A 16,147-nucleotide genomic window follows, 5' to 3' on the forward strand; every position below is an offset into this window, starting at 1 on the left:
AGAGGAAAAACATTGGGACATAAATTTAAAATTTTCCTATTTCATTTCAGATTTGACTGAAAAAAAAATCCTGACCAGCATTTCTCACACACAACGTTGCTGGTTTACATTAATACTGTGTTTAAATTATCCTGTTCTTCTCAGAACATGCATGAGACTAGATTATTAAGGAAAAAAGAATCCATTGTTTGCAGACAGTAAGCCCTTACATTTACTGTGCAAAACAATAAGCTGTGTCAATACATTCCACGATTCTATCTGAATTCATAGTTCGTTCTTCTAGAACTACTCCTGTGTCCTAAGTGCTTTTATCAAGATGCTCCAGTGAAGCAAAGTCTCTGAAGATTACACATGCATACTGCATCTTGCTTCCATATCAGAATCAAGCACTGTTACAATTAGGAGATGAAAGTTTAGTCTTGTAGGCTGGTCATCATCTTGAGATAGATAATCCAAAGATTAACAACCTATTGTTAACATATTTCTCTTCCATCCCAAAAGTACTTTGACTAAGCTATACAACAACTGAATGAGGACAGCCTATAAATCCTTTTCAGATGCTGACATATACATGACATGATGAAATCAAGAGGACAAAACTGATTTAAGTGCAAATTATGTTGCTACAAATGAGATTTATTATTGCTAATTTTATTATTATTAAGTAAAGCAATTTCACTGCCAGACAATGTGGCCTAATTTGCTTTTTAAGTACTATCATCAAAACAAACACACTAGTTCTGTTGTCACCTTTCAGGGAAGAGGGCAGGAAAACTATGTACAGGAAGCATAGAGTAAGAAACACAAGAAAGCATTATTCTTAAGCTAAAAGTGAAGCTACAGAACACAAGATTTTAGCATTGCTGGCTTTTAGTAAGTTATTTCAAATTGAGATGTAAACTTACGCATGTTACTTTAAATTAAGAAATGCAAACATGCAAAGAGCAGTAAGTTAAAGCAGCCCCCGCTGCAGTCACACACACCCAGGTAGGCCAATCCAATACCTCCGGGATCCACATTCCCAGAATATCATTATCACTAGCCAGGTCTTGACCAAACATAGCTTCCATTGCTTCATCGTCAAGGTCAATTTCCAACTCCTCATCCAAGTTGAAGTCATAAAGAGCCCCTGGATCTTGCTGCAAAGATATCCCTTCTCTTCGACTCTGATTTCTGTGGGCCTGTACAGAGCGGTATAATCCCGCTCGAGTGCAAAAGAAAACAGTGCTTTTATTTTGCATGTAATAGGCATAAATCCACTTTCAGCTACATTTTTCCTTGTTTTTAAATTCAGATAATCACTGTTTTCTCTCACCACGTAAAACACTTAATCTAAAGACACAATGATATACATCTGCAAAGGAGACTTGTGTAACTTTCATGCTAGGTACCAACACCCATCCTCTTCATCTACTGGACAAACAAAAATCTGGAAGTCTTTCAGAACACCTACCAGCACGTGCTAGCAGTGTTCGGGCAGCTAAATCAAATTTGTGTCTTCTTGTTACAGATGACCGACTTCTAGAAGGAGGTCCACTTGCAGAAGCAGCATTATCCACATGATCCATATTATCAGGGCTACAAGAATTTGTAATCAACAGGTAAATAAAAAACAGATTTAAAATTTCTTTGTTAAAGAAATAAAATCAACACTTTTGTCCCTGCATCAGTAATTCCCTCAACAAGTAACACTTAATCATCTATTTTTGCCACTCGAAATCTGTGAGTTCCCTGTGAAATTGCATTTTACCCAAGACAATTAATTAAGAAAACCTATAAATGAATTCCTCATTAGGATCAAGGAAGCTGAACAGAAGCATTCTCAAAATACACACTGCAGTTCTCACCCCCCTGGTCAGCAAAAAGCTGGTATGATCTGCAGCAAGTGTCACTTAACGTAACTACTTTTAGGATTAAAATATAAAGTAAAATCTTTCTTGCTAGATTAATATGTTGTTTAGATCTAAAGTTATGAATATGGCTGAGAGTGTAAATCTCAGTTCGATTCTCTGGACAAGACAAAAATTTCTTTAACAGAAAAAATGTAGGAAGGTAAGTGTTCATGAATATACTGAAATAAAAAACACAAACTATCAAACAAAAAAACACTCTCCAATGAATTTCTGCTTTATTACTACTTATCTCACTGGTAAAAATGCAGTCTCTCTGTTTTCATTTTTTTTGTTCACTCTTTTTTTGAAGGAAGGACACTCAATTACATTCTTCTCCAGTTGTGTTCATATACAGTACAGGAAAGTAAACGCAGAGTGCAGAGTAATTTAATTGTATCTTTGCTTTTACCAATGTAACAAAATGCAGAAATGGCATTACAGTGTTTCCCATCAGTAACAATGACTTTCCATTCCAGCAAGAGATTATAAGGTATTAGAGGAAAACCGCATTTTTACCTTTCACTAAAGCCTTCTTCCATTTCAGCGGCATCAGCTGAAGGGATATCACCTGGTGACTGCAAATAACAATGATCACCAGATTTTCCACCACTGCCAGAGACTATCGCCCCATGTCGTGCATCTGCAGTCACATCTGGCTGGGGTTCTTCATCATCTTCATTTCCAGGGTGCTCTATCATCCACATAGCAAGCACTGTGATGTTCTGCGCATCTGCTTCTCCTCTGGCACCTGAAAGCATTGAAGTCACTATTTAAAACTGTATTATACTGCACATATATACAGCATATATATATTAATTATATTACACCAGTGATGGTAAAAAAAATGCATTTTTTCTTCCAAATACTTACAGCACTGCAAAACTAAAGTATGAAACACAATTTGTTCCAATGTAATACTGATCTATTTTTTCAGTTTAAATTGATATTGTTATTGATTACCTGTGGCTTCCATGGCTTTTGCAATCTGCCTGAGGGAGAATCCCATTTCTAACAATGGAACAGCAATGGCAGGAGGAGGAGGAGATGTTGAAAGTCGGCTGCTTGGATCAGACAAAGCTTAGAAGACAGAAAAAAAAAGATCTTTCTTTAGTTTTTCCACTTCAGCAAATCTCATTCTGATTTGGCAAAGATTTGTTAGCTTCACATAAGGGAGCAACTGCCCTAACAACTTCCCTTGCTGTTACTTTTCAACAGAAGGCAAGACACAATGAACTCAGACAGCGTTTATTCTATTTAGTCCCATTTATATTATGTCAGCCTCTGTTCAATCAAATAGGACACTCATAATATTTAAGCAACAATTTCTTTTGAAGTATTTCTAAGGAGTTTGTTTCTGTTTCAAATTCTATCAAATTATCTATTTGATTTATATGTAGGCAGTCAAGATGAAAGTTACCCTTGCCATCAAGATTCCAAAATACTTTGCGATCACATTAATACCCATTCCTCTTAAGTAAAGATCTCTCTCTGGGTCTAAGATGCTGGCATATATCCAAAAATCTCTGCAGATTATATATATACAGCTATTATATCAAAAAATCTCTCTGCAGGCTATGGGTATTACTTCTGCCCAAAGTGACTCGAGAGTCTCTAAAAATATTAATTACTACTCAAAAAGTTTCACTGAATTTTTTGATATAATAATTTCCTCTGATCAACAAAGACACTAAATATACTGACAAACTCTGTTGCATAATGATCCAGAAGCAAGTCACCTCATCAAAAAATGAGAGAGGAAGATGGAGCAGACAAGTTGCTACAAGTGAAACAGCAGAAAGAGACAAACTAAAGCATGGATGTAAGAGCAAGAATAAGAGGATAGACTGTTTCTCAGCACCAAGTAAGAAATTTGAAGAATATACTTTAACTTAGTCTACTGTATTCATTTAAATATATGTAGGTTACTCTGAAAGTAATTATTCCTATTTATTTCCACGGAAACTTAAGACAAAGAGCACAATAAAATTTGCATGGCTATCTGGAACACGGTTTTCTTTCATGCCACTGTCACCACTGCTGAAATGCACCACGCACTGCCTCACTGTGCTCACACCCACTGTTCAGTCTCCATAAAGGTTTAGCAAGTGTTGATGAACTGTCATCAGGGGACAATTTTTTTCCGCTTGGAGAAATTCAATTCCACACCTTTGCTTCATACCCACTTCCAAGTCAGTCTCTAGTGTGTCAGACTGCATCACAACAAAATGAAGTGGAATACTGGTGGAAAGGTTTAACCTCTACTGCCATAGCACCAACTTCCACCTCTGATGCCATGGACAAACATAATAAAATAGAAGGCATTACTTTCAGAGCAGCCCTCATAAAACATACACATATGCTTTGGATCACATGACAGATCTTCAGCAGTCTGGGATTCTCACTCAACAATTTGCTCAATTCCCTTGTTACCCCATTCTGTATGCACACTGGAATGGAACAGATTGCTGTTTTAAGAAGCAAAGTGCAAGCAGTAGCACAGTCCTACCTGTGAAGAGATGCCTCCCATTACCTTTACAATTCCAGGGAGTCTCAAAAAGGTCTTAAAAAGCTATACAGAACTTGTGTGAGTTTACAGCTGTCCATATTTCTGTGTGTATTGACAAGTATACCTGTACGATTCGTAGGCCTTGCAGACTGGGAATCAGGAGAAGTCAAGCTTTGTCTCCTCCCAACTTCATCTGAAGGAGAAGTTGGTAACGAAGATATCGGAGGAGTCTGAGCACGTCGTGCTGGAAGCACAGTTGTAGTAGGATAACTGGAGAACATTTGCCTTTAAAAAAAAAAAGTAAATACTTATATGAAAAAGAGCAACCCTGAAAAAGATCTGACGTAAGAAATACATCAAATTAGACCACAACTTGCCAAGTGCACCTTACAGTACCTGAATTTTGCAAGGGTAAGGAGTAATACTACATATATTTAGGGGAGTAGGAGAGGAACTCCGTAGGAATAACTCATTCCAATTTTTTTGCCTGGACAGTTAAATTCCCAGACATGCACCTAAAAATACCTCACAGACCAAGGGCAGTCTGAGGAGAAGTAAACTCACTTCCCTATTTCTACATCACATACTGAACACAGCCTGACTAATCATTCCTTGTAAGGTATTTTACTTTTGCTGTCCTGGTGATAAGACTTTGTTCTGGCTTTCGTCAAACTGCATCTGCAAAACCTCTCAGAACAGAGGTCAGACATGTCAACAAAAGTAATAAACGGAGGACTATATTCAGCATTAAGCAGATTTTCCTCCACATCTCAAATAACCTCCGCAAATTAATTTAGCTTCACTTCAGTATGCGAGGGTAGGATGAAACAAACAGGACTGTAGAGTTGCTTGCAAACTAAGATCTATTCTAGTCTGAACATCAACTATTTAACTATTAATTAAAATGCAGAAATGTCACTGACTTGTATTTTAAACTGTATCAAATAAAAATGACAACTGAAGAAACGTATTTCCTCCTGCTCAAAAGAACTTAGATGCTATACATACATATATATAGTTTATATAAAAAGCTTAGCAGCTTTCTAGTTTTAGAAATGCATGTCCTCAAAGTAACAAACTTAACTTTGTATTTTGTGGAGGCAGCTCCTAACAGCTGTTAATGTTTCCAAAACCTCACAGAGCCAAAGACGTACATGATATGTAAGTAAGAAAATGTTTTACCTAAGAAGACTGAGAGGCATAACACCAGGAGATTCAGAAGCAGGAACAGTTTCAGTATCTGTTACTGGAGTAGTAGCAGTAGTAGTATCCTCCAGAGAGCTGCTCATGAAGGAGGTTGTGCTGGAAGCAGAAGGGCTGGTTGTAACTGGTGTTTGGGCTTGCTGAGACTGATCACCTTCTTCCACTTGCTGGTCTACTTCTGCAGCAGAAAACAGGCAGTGCAGGAACATTAATGAAACTTAACACAGTAAAACAGTACTTGTGGCTAAACTTAAAAAAAAAATAAAGAAAGAATCTCTCCCCTAATAAAGAGGTGTGCAGAAACTCTAACAACACAGATACCTCTGCCAATTACTCATGGACTTAAGTTAACAGACTGGTCTCTGGTTGTCATACTGATAACAAGGTGAAGAGTAAGTAAAACTTTATAATCTTCAGAGAAACCATTTACTTGGTTAGACCTTATGATACTTACTGTTGTAACATTGAGGATTATTATGTTAGGCAAAAGGGCTGATCAATTACAAAGCTGTTTTTAACTTACTGGCTTAAGTACTAGATTTTTGAAGGGTTTTTTAGTTGATGTTTAAGAAATACCCAAGATAGTAAAGAAGCAAACAGCACAGGGATTATCTTTAATATCTTAGAGAATTAAAAAAAAAATACTTTAGATAATTAGGTATTAAAAAGTACTGCAGATATTTTCTTTTTAAACTGATTTAAATCATTTCCCCAAAGACTCAACCTGTAATATAGATCTTTTTTTAAGACAAACAGGAATGATACGTGTTCTCTCTTCAAGTTCTGCTAGTTCAGTGCCAAATATCTCAGGAAAATAAACAACCAAAACCCAAAACTGATTCACAAATTCTCATGAAGAGAAACAAAGTGAAAGAACTCTCAACATCATCTGTTAACGTGACTGTATACAATCATTCTTTTCCAACAGTGACCTTTGCAGTCCTTGTGTGATAAATGAATTCTTCCAATACATACAGAGCTGCTCATTTTTCAAAAGCATAAAGAAAAATTAGGAAGAGGCTACATTTCTGATTTACTGATTTGTATTTACTTTTTATTAAAATAAGGGACTGGAGAAAGGCAAAAAAACCTCAATCAGTGCTGCATCTAAAAAGCAATTAAAAAGACTCTGTAAAATTTCTCCAAAGTATAGCCCCTATAAAATTACACGATTGTGTCATTTGTATCATTATTGTTTCTAACCACCGAAATACAAGTACACAATAGGTTAGCACTATACTTGAATAATTTTGAAAAGGTACCTGGTTTAAGTCTGCCACCAAACTGATCCTCCAGCAATCCATGAACCACTAACTTGTAGATCATGGCTTGTGCTCGCTCCAAATCCGCCAGTCCTAAGGCTCTTTTAATAGGTGAGCGCATGACTGCTCGCTTCACCATGTGTCGCATCAGGAACTGCAGGGCAGCACGCATCTCCACATCTTCATGAACAACTGGAGAACTGGCACAGTCTGAGTTGTGACCATTTTCTGCCAGGACTTTTGGTATTAACAGTAGTTCAGCATATTTACTACAACTAAGAAGAACACTAAGTGACTTCATAGCACCAAGATAAAGATAAGATAGCTGTACGGCTCTGATTTCTGACTGAACTATATCATGATTTCTTGGTGAATGTTCATGATTCTTTTTTCTTCCTTCAGCAGGCTGGTGTTGGGATTCCATCCCTAATGTTGATGGTTCTAGGGAAAAGGAAGCGATTTCATTTTCTGATTTAGAGCTTGCAGTGCTATGTCCTTTGTTATCATCGGCACTCAGTGCTGATCGTGTATCTGCTCCAGCATCACCCTCCATTTTCTGCTCCATTTCACCTTTGTCTTCAGATTCATGTCTGTGTTTTTTCTCATGTCTCTTGGTGCTTTGTTTTCCCATGTCTTCATGGATGCCAGTCAGATAGGTAAGGTCCAGCAACACAGTAGCTGTCAGCCCACGAAATCTTGCAACATCAAAAGGCAGTGGCTCACAGGGCTCCAGATTATACAGTGGAGTATCACTAGGCGACCAAAAAGTTGGGAAGCTTTAATAAAGATCAGAATGACACAGGAAAAAGCAAGTGAGGGAGAGACAGGAGGAAAGTACAGGAAATAATGTCGGCAAAGTAAGATGTAAAATACGTTTAATGAAATAAATGAACCAATTCTAAAAATTAAATGTAAACGGGGGAAAATGAGGTTATGATCAGAAAATGGGGAGATATGATATCAGAGCAAAGGCAACAAAATGCACAGGTTTTCAACAACAACCATTAAAATCCAGAAGCATCACAGAAGCTATCAATTAGTGCTGACAGAGCATCCTTCCGTATTATTTCAAAATATAAAACAGACTTCTAAGATAATTTACCCTACGTCAAGTTTTATTCTTACATATAAGCTGAACTTGTGAACAGGAATAAAAGGTTGGATATAAAAAACTGATTTTTTCTTAAGCATTAAGTAGAAGTTTTGACTGACTGCACACTGATTGCACGTTGCTGTACAAATTATTGGAAGGAGCACACAGCTGATAGCTTGTGACAATTCTGTCGCTGTTTATGTCAAGACAGACCCCCTAGAGAGAACAGGGACTTTCTAAACATAGGGTCAGGAAGCCCAACAGACAGATAATGGATGACTACTTAAATAAGCCATATTCAGTGATACCTTTGTTACATTTAGGAATTACACTTGACTACTTTTCACCATAAGCAGGATAAAAATTCATTAGCCTGTATTTTCCCTACATCTTCTATTTTCCATTACATTTTCCTATGCATCCAGCAGACAGAGGATTTTTAAATCTTCCTTTCACTACCCCTCCAAAATGTCTCCCCCTTTCATAAGGTAAAATTCTACTTTAAGATTGAAAACAAGTTTTATTTGGATTCTAATTACGGAAGTACATTTTGAACTAATTCTACGAATTACCGTTGTCTACCGTCAAGAACTGCACCACTTCACTTAAATAGGATTTGAAATCACTTTAAGATCACACTACTCTAAGGTCATACGCCAAGGGCATACTTAAAAGAATTCATATCAGGAATTTAATTCAGTAATTAACTGCACTTTGGCATATTTAATTAAAACAACAACAGCTTTTGCATAACGACAAAATAGGCATAATGTCACAAAAGTTTCAAGAGGTGATCTGACCTTAGCTTCAAAATGTAATTTTAACTGATGGCAAAAGAAATTATTACTACTCAATTTCTCCACAAGATAAAAGTTCAACTGTAGCCTGAAGAATACTAGGATTTTAGTGAAGCAAATCTTTCTACTCGAAAGCCACAAACAATTCCTACGAGAACACCACTGAGCCTACAGAAGGCTCTAGCTTCATTTCACAGCTTCCTTCCAAGTGCCCTCCCTTTGAAAGTGAACCTGCAAGAAAGGTGGAAAAAGAATCATCTCCTTCCAGCTTTCTCTCCAAGATCTGAAGATCCTCTGCACAACAGCTCCAGTGAGTCAACATCAAATACAGGGCATTCCTTTAGCTTTCTAAGGCAGGTCAAAAATGAATAAACGCTGCTTCTAGGCAGCATCGATTTGAGTACCCCCATCCACCCACCATTAAAAGAAGAGAACCTTCCCACTTCATGACTTTGCCTCATCCATAAGCCCCACAGAGCAACTTGTGCTCCCCTAAGGACAAAACACCAACACAATGAAGAGATCTGTTCTTAACTCTGATAAACCACGATTCTATTCAGAATCAGATTCACCATTTACAACAAAGTGAGCAATTTCCCCAAGTAAAAAACCTTATGAAAGAGGCTACAGGAAATTAAGAGAGCAATACACATTTAAAAAGAAGCAATGTTAATTACGAATTTGGGAAAACTGGCAGGCTGGTCCCATTCCAACTCCGAAAACTTGAGCCCAAAACTAAGAATTCTAGTGATGCCAATCAATTGTAAGCTATTAAAATACATTTGACATAACAAGCATTTTATTACTAGATAATGTTGAAATGTAACCCATATTTGTTCGTTCTGAAAATGCAATTTTGGCTGCATTATTTTAAAGTTTAAGCTTAAAACAACTGGTCAACATGATTCCAATGTAAGATGTACGTTACTTTTGAAGATTATTAAACACAAAACACCATTAGATTTTGAAAAGTGTAAGAAATGAGCATACTGTACCTGATAGTAATCTCTGCTTCATCCCATTGGACCTTAGCAGATGTACTGCCTTCCTTCACTACTCCAAGTAAAGTGGCATGACGTCCAGTTTGCTTGTGTACACATCGACCTCCAACTCTAAGTCCAGCATCAACTCCACCAATTACTGCTAAAACAGGCCACACTTCCACACACAGCATCTTCAGCTGCAATTCTGAAAGGTCTGCCAGACCATGTCTGTTATGCTTGCCCTTCTCCTCCTCCTTATTTTCTTTCTCCTCTCTCACCTCATTCTCTTCTCGACTTTGAATTGAGCGACTTTTCTTCAGCTTTTGACCTGCTTCTTTAAGACATGTTTTGATTTTATTCAGCCTTTCCATCATTTTTTTATTGATGCAATGCGTCCAACGGTCGGTGCGATGAAGGATACGAATGAGTTGGATGGTGGCTTCTGCCAGCACTGCAGCAACAGGACTACAGATGGGGTCACCAGGTAGCAAGTCTCTCGGCGTACCACGCATCTGCATATCACAGATTTTCACCTAAGTGTTTAAAGAGAGAAGTTATCTTCTTAATCTACACAGGAGCTTATTTTAAAACAAGAGACTCCTGATGAATAGAAAAAACGAATAGCATTATCTTTTTTTTTTTTGGTGAGGTATTCTAGGAATTCCAATCTTATCACTGCATTCCTATAAATTCAAAGATACCAAAATTCCAACAGTTAGAGCTTTCCCATACAGAACACACATCTCAGAATATCTGGAATTCCTAACACTGTATTATCTGTAGTTTCTATGGATTGTGATTTTATGTGTAGATCTATTTTTTGGTAGATTGCACATGTAGGAAAAGTCTAGATAGTGTGGAAATAATGTAATGTTGTTCATGTCTTAAAACACAATGAATCAACACTGACATTCTCAGTACTTGTCCACTGCCATCAATCCCCACTCCCCAAAAAATCCCTTCTACGTTCATTGACACAGACTAGGAAAAGCACAGACTTGGGACCAATGCAGAAGAACATTTATGTTACCTTTTCTCCTGGATTACTGCTATAGAACATAACACAAGGATATAACTCTGCTGCATCCACATCTTCAAAAGCTAGTTTTGGCTCCTAGGTAAAACAAATTAACAAAATAAAAACCAGAAACTTAGAACACCTTAACCAGTGAAAACATAACAAAGTTATATTCTTATCTTAACCATTATACTTATCTTTATCTAAAATAGCTCTATACATTTATGCCAAATTACTATTAAAAAAAGCAACAGTCAAAAACCAAACCAAATACAATCAGAAAGAAACAAATACCTCTCCATTTTTACCAAAGGAAATAGTTCTTGCTTCCATATCTAACACGCATGTGATGAAATCTCCTTGGGTAAAGCTGGACAGAGTCAAAGTTTGCTCTCCATTGTGATAAAGGTTACCACTGTAGGCTCTATACAGCCACATATCTGAGGTAGTGCGATGGTTAAAATCGTGTACTGGCCAGCGAGAAACACCAACACATGTGCCTTCATTGCCTCGATTCTCCTTCACAATGTAGAACTAAAAGGCAGATAAAAAAAAGTCAGAATACACACTGTAACAGAACAAAGCAATGAGAACTTGCCTTATACATATTCTTTAGTACTTATAACTATGTTACTGACAAGCATTTAATAAAAAATAAATAAAATTAATCAGCTAAAATCATATTCTATTTCTAAAAGGATGTCTTGGTGTATAGGAGTAGTCATTAATAAGTCATTTAAATTTGACCTGATAGTAATGGAAAGAACTATCTGAAAAAGAAATAGATTTTTTTTCTGACTCAAGAAACACAGAAGCTGGCATGTAAGCAATAAACATATTACTGAAATAAACAAGCTTTACTCTTCACCTTCGCAGCAAGAGATTTATGTAGATTCAAGTAAGAAAGAATTAGAAGCCTTATGTTTAAAGACAATACTGACTACAACTGCATATTTATTTGTATTTCTGAATAAACTATTCAGATGATGTAATTAAAGACTAATCTCATCACATAGGCTTTCTGAAATAGAAAAAACATTTTCTCAAATATTTCTCCAAAGGAAAAAAATCAAAATCTATATAGTTCAGAAAGTAACTATTTCAAGACTACCACATCCATTTTTAACTATGGATCTCAGGAACATGTACCAGCACTTCTACAAACACTCAGCATGTAATCAATGCCTCCAACCTGTGTACTGAAACATCAGCTGAAAATTTACTTTGAACAGTAGAGTGCTCTAGACCAGCCACAAATTCTTCCCTTTGGATCGAAAATGTAATTTATGCAAAGATGCTGTCATAACCTAAAAGTCATAGTTAGCTACTATTTCTAAATTACAGTATATTTCTATAACAAGGTAAGAAAAGAAATACACTTTCATTCAACCTACCTTCCACTGGTAACATCCTGAAGTGACTCCAGTTGATGCCAATCCATATCCTTTACCCCCACTTCCATGAGTTAGAATCTGCCCGTTCTCCACTATGCAGCACTGCGCTTTCTCAGGGTCGAAGGACACTTCCTGTATGGGAAGATTTTCATCTTCATCTTCAGACTCTCCTTGCTTCTATCAGAAACAGGACAAAACATCTGTAATAAATGCAACTTAGCTGCACTCAAACAGAAGAGGAAGCAAACCATAATTACCTGCAGCTTCATTTCTTGTTCTTTCTCCTTTATTTGAATTGCATGCTTAGCTTGAGCTATAGGAGCCTCCCACATACAGTCAGACAGAAGCGAGAATAATCGTTCAACAACCTGGCATATCAGAAAATAATTCAGATCATCCTAAATCCAAGATGAGGTCAACAAGTAGCATTTTATTTTGCTTCCTAAGTATAAATGTAAAAAATATGTAGAGCTCATAGATAAGCAAGTATCTAAAATGAGCCTCATCTGATTTGGATTCTGAGCAAATCTATGAAGCATTTACAACTCTAATGAGACTTTCTGAAGAAACAAGTGAAAAAACTTATAGCAAAATATAAAGACCTGAGCCATCTGATCATCTTCAACGCCAGATTCACAAGCAGGTAATACAGCTTCTAGTACATGAAGTGCAAGAAGTCTAGTCCTCAAATTTCCAACCAAGGGAACTCCTGAAGATGGAAGAGTATGTTAATAATCTACAAGTGACTTCTGCATCAGACACGCACCTACGATTTGACTTGCATGCCTCCAATGGCAACCCTGCACATAGCAGGGGGGTTGAAATTAGATGATCATTATGGTCCTTTTCAATCCAGGCCATTCTATCATTCTACAACATGATTAAATACACAATTTTCCTAAGTATGACATGTGTACAACTACTGAGGTTGAAGAGCTAAAATCAGTGTGTAATATATGATCAAATAGGACTTGATTTCAGGAACTGCAAGTATAACCATTAATCACATTTTGAATAACTCTTACCTGAGCAACACTTCTGAGAAGCAATGTTAAGAAGTACTTCAGTCCACTTTGGAGATGCCATTTTTGACTGAATTGCTTTTGAAGAGACGACTCTACGCAAGAAAACAAGGAAGTCTCCCAAGTGCAGCTCTGCTGCGTGCTGCTTTCGGAGGGCAGCTATAAAGTTAAATAAAAACTTTCATTTACACCCATTCCTAAACAGTATCTGCAAATAACATACTACTAAAACCACAGTTGAAAAAAATATTAAAACAGACATTTGTAGCGGAGTTTTGTGATGTTATCAGTTTTTGAGAGTAAGGCATCCAGAAAGGATTGGACAGGTTGGACAACTAATATTGCTAGGCTACGCTATATGGAATAACAGGCATTTGGGAAAAAAAACAGTGCACCATGTAATATTTGTGTAGCAATGGAAAATGAGTGCTTTGGAAAACTAAGATTTATAAACAACTGTACAATAAATTGTTATATATATCTTACCAAAAGTGTGGGGTTATAGAACAACACCTCAGTATTTGCAAGCTCTATATATTTAATATAAAGCCAAGCAACTTAAACATAAAAGTAATCATCTGACATCTATCAGAAACTTGAGCTGCTAAAATATTAGCAGTGCTTGTTACCGGCAACAAACAGATCCAGAAGTAAAAATATAATGATCAGTTACTGCATTTTTATTTATGAGCATAGCAGTATATAAAGCAGCTACTGCTAACAAAATGCAATAATGAAATGTTTTTCATTTTCTGAGATTTTGATGCAAAACACTACACTCCCTCATGCCTCAATTCATTTTAAAGGAGCTGCTATCTTTACAAGGCAATGTCTTCAAAACAGAAGGCCTTATAAGCTAACTTGTTAATGAACTAATTATGACAATTAATTATCTTAGGAATTCATCAGCCATCCAATTACTGAGAAGGAAAGAAGGCTGTAACCACAACCAGCAGCAAAGATACACCTAAAAATTTCTTTGAGTATATCATAGTATTTCCACAGAAATGAAAAATGTTTTTTAAGGGATTGTAAACCCTGTAAGGACTTTTAGGTTTCAGAACATCTCTTCTAGCAGACCTTTGAATACAACGCTCTGCACAGTACAGAGCAGATGCAACAACTTTGAGAATTACACTACGTTTATTTGCAGTTCAAAACTCAGAGAAGGGAATTTCTTTGACCACACTTTGAAAAATAATACCAGCAATCAACTCATTTTCAGAGAAAAAACGCTCCTCTTCTAATTACAGACTGAATGGAGTAATTCTTATTCTCTACTTAATCCTACCTTTAAATGGATTGATAAATCTAATGTGAGCATAAAATTACTTGATTATATTTTAACCTAATCTACAGAGTTAAGAATGGCCCAACAATAGTACAGTACAGTACAGCAGAGTGAGGGCTTCAGCACTTAGTGCTTTGAAACTGTAACAGAAATCATGCAAGATAATTACCTCTGAAGTCTCTCTTTTCATTCTCCCCATTTGAATCTGCCTTTTTTGAATCTGCTTCATGCTCCTCAACTTCCTCTTCTCCAAATGAAGCCATAAGCATCACCCCAGCTTGTGATAACAAGTTTTTTAGCTGACTGCATAATAAATCCAGCAATGACTGGACCACCTTTGGGCTCAGTTTGTCAGCATAGGTTCTATAAACACACAGTAAAGTAGAAACAAAGAATATTTGAGAGCTGATGAAAAGAACTATAACAAAGACAACTATAAACTCAGTACAAGTGAACACAGGGACTAACACAGAGCTAATTCTAATCCATTTCATTGCAGCAGGTTACTTTGCTTCATCCTCCACAAGTTCGGCAGATTGCTCTCACATGAGCCTCACTTTTAAGGCACTTAAAAATTGTCCATTCTTTATAGTCAAAGAGTATTTTTCCAGTATTTCCAGGGGAAAAAAAGCAACAGTTGATTAAGTGTAGCCCCCTGAAATTTCCAAACATGAAGGCATTTTGTCTCTTTTCTTACATAACAGAATTAGCAGAAAAGTGTGCTGCTTTGTATGAACACTGAAGGTGCATATATCCTATACTAAGTAATACTCCCACTCTAAACAGGCAATACTTTGTCACCTGGGTGTTTGTTTTTTTTCCTTTACAGAGTTAAACTGCAAATATTTAAGTGTTGGCAGAATTTTGGATGTTGTTCTCTTGTCTAGCAGAGACCAGTACTCGCCAGAAAACTGCCTTGTGCTCTGAGTAGAAGCATTATGTACAGCTCTGAAGAACTCCTACCACATTATTATTGGCATTGCTTTTACACAAATGAATATTACATAAAGCCTCTTCATATTAACTTAACAGCCCTAGACATAAAATCAAACTTCAAAAACGGGGAATACTGCAAGGCAATACTTAGAGACCATAAAGTTCCAAGCATTTTGATTCAAACGTCTCACCCACAATTCAAAAATATTTATCAGTCTTATGTGCATCTTTCATATGAATAACGTAACTATACTTTTTTTCCTTCACTTACATGCTTTTGAACAATACTTAATGCTCTAAAGAAAAAAAAACACCAAAAAACAGTTACTCCTAAAGAGTGCTGAAAAGCCAGAAAATTACATTTTCTGAGAGTAAAGGAGCAACCAATACTTACCCCGTGGTGATAGCAAGGATCTGAAGTAGTCTTGTGCTGGCTACTTTCAAAGCTGTGCTGAGCTGAGAAATACCAGTCTTGGGCAGCAACTGTAATGGTTGTCCTAACATGGTGTCTGTGCCACACAGCTGTGATAGCACGTTTAGCAAACCAGTAGAAATAGCCAAGGAGACATCAACGGGCTGATAGTGCACGCTTAGAGCAAAGACTGTTACCAACAGAAGACGCTGCTGTGCTTCTAAGATTAAAATGTAGTTTTTAATTAGCAATCTGTTTACAGAAAGAATACTAAGACAAACAATAGTAGATTAGTTTTAAGAAAATGTAACAAATTAAATTACTGAGTGAAGAGCTGG

The 16,147-nt window shown here is 36.7% G+C and overlaps 1 protein-coding gene across 8 annotated transcripts in view; it reads right to left on the bottom strand.

Moving 5' to 3' along the window:
* The window catches only part of HERC1 (HECT and RLD domain containing E3 ubiquitin protein ligase family member 1), a 93,889-nt gene that overhangs the window by 27,790 nt on the left and 49,952 nt on the right, over nucleotides 1–16,147 (bottom strand). For 5 of the 8 annotated variants that reach the window (XM_042823941.1, XM_042823937.1, XM_042823935.1 and 2 more), the window contains exons 29-44: nucleotides 15,792–16,029; nucleotides 14,631–14,824; nucleotides 13,174–13,329; nucleotides 12,751–12,857; nucleotides 12,406–12,516; nucleotides 12,149–12,325; nucleotides 11,049–11,288; nucleotides 10,767–10,850; nucleotides 9,749–10,269; nucleotides 6,864–7,639; nucleotides 5,581–5,779; nucleotides 4,523–4,683; nucleotides 2,853–2,969; nucleotides 2,409–2,640; nucleotides 1,454–1,578; nucleotides 984–1,204 (exon numbers count right to left, since the gene is read on the bottom strand). In XM_042823941.1, the coding sequence (XP_042679875.1) occupies nucleotides 984–1,204; nucleotides 1,454–1,578; nucleotides 2,409–2,640; nucleotides 2,853–2,969; nucleotides 4,523–4,683; nucleotides 5,581–5,779; nucleotides 6,864–7,639; nucleotides 9,749–10,269; nucleotides 10,767–10,850; nucleotides 11,049–11,288; nucleotides 12,149–12,325; nucleotides 12,406–12,516; nucleotides 12,751–12,857; nucleotides 13,174–13,329; nucleotides 14,631–14,824; nucleotides 15,792–16,029 (3,659 nt within the window). The remainder of the gene's footprint in view (nucleotides 1–983; nucleotides 1,205–1,453; nucleotides 1,579–2,408; nucleotides 2,641–2,852; nucleotides 2,970–4,522; nucleotides 4,684–5,580; nucleotides 5,780–6,863; nucleotides 7,640–9,748; nucleotides 10,270–10,766; nucleotides 10,851–11,048; nucleotides 11,289–12,148; nucleotides 12,326–12,405; nucleotides 12,517–12,750; nucleotides 12,858–13,173; nucleotides 13,330–14,630; nucleotides 14,825–15,791; nucleotides 16,030–16,147) is intronic. The other 3 variants (XM_042823938.1, XM_042823940.1, XM_042823939.1) reach the window with 3 other exon arrangements.

The sequence above is a fragment of the Centrocercus urophasianus genome, unplaced genomic scaffold (genome assembly GCF_019232065.1).
Source record: "Centrocercus urophasianus isolate 14NV4802_14NV808 unplaced genomic scaffold, USGS_Curo_1.0 seq_23, whole genome shotgun sequence".
Classification (NCBI taxonomy): domain Eukaryota; kingdom Metazoa; phylum Chordata; class Aves; order Galliformes; family Phasianidae; genus Centrocercus; species Centrocercus urophasianus.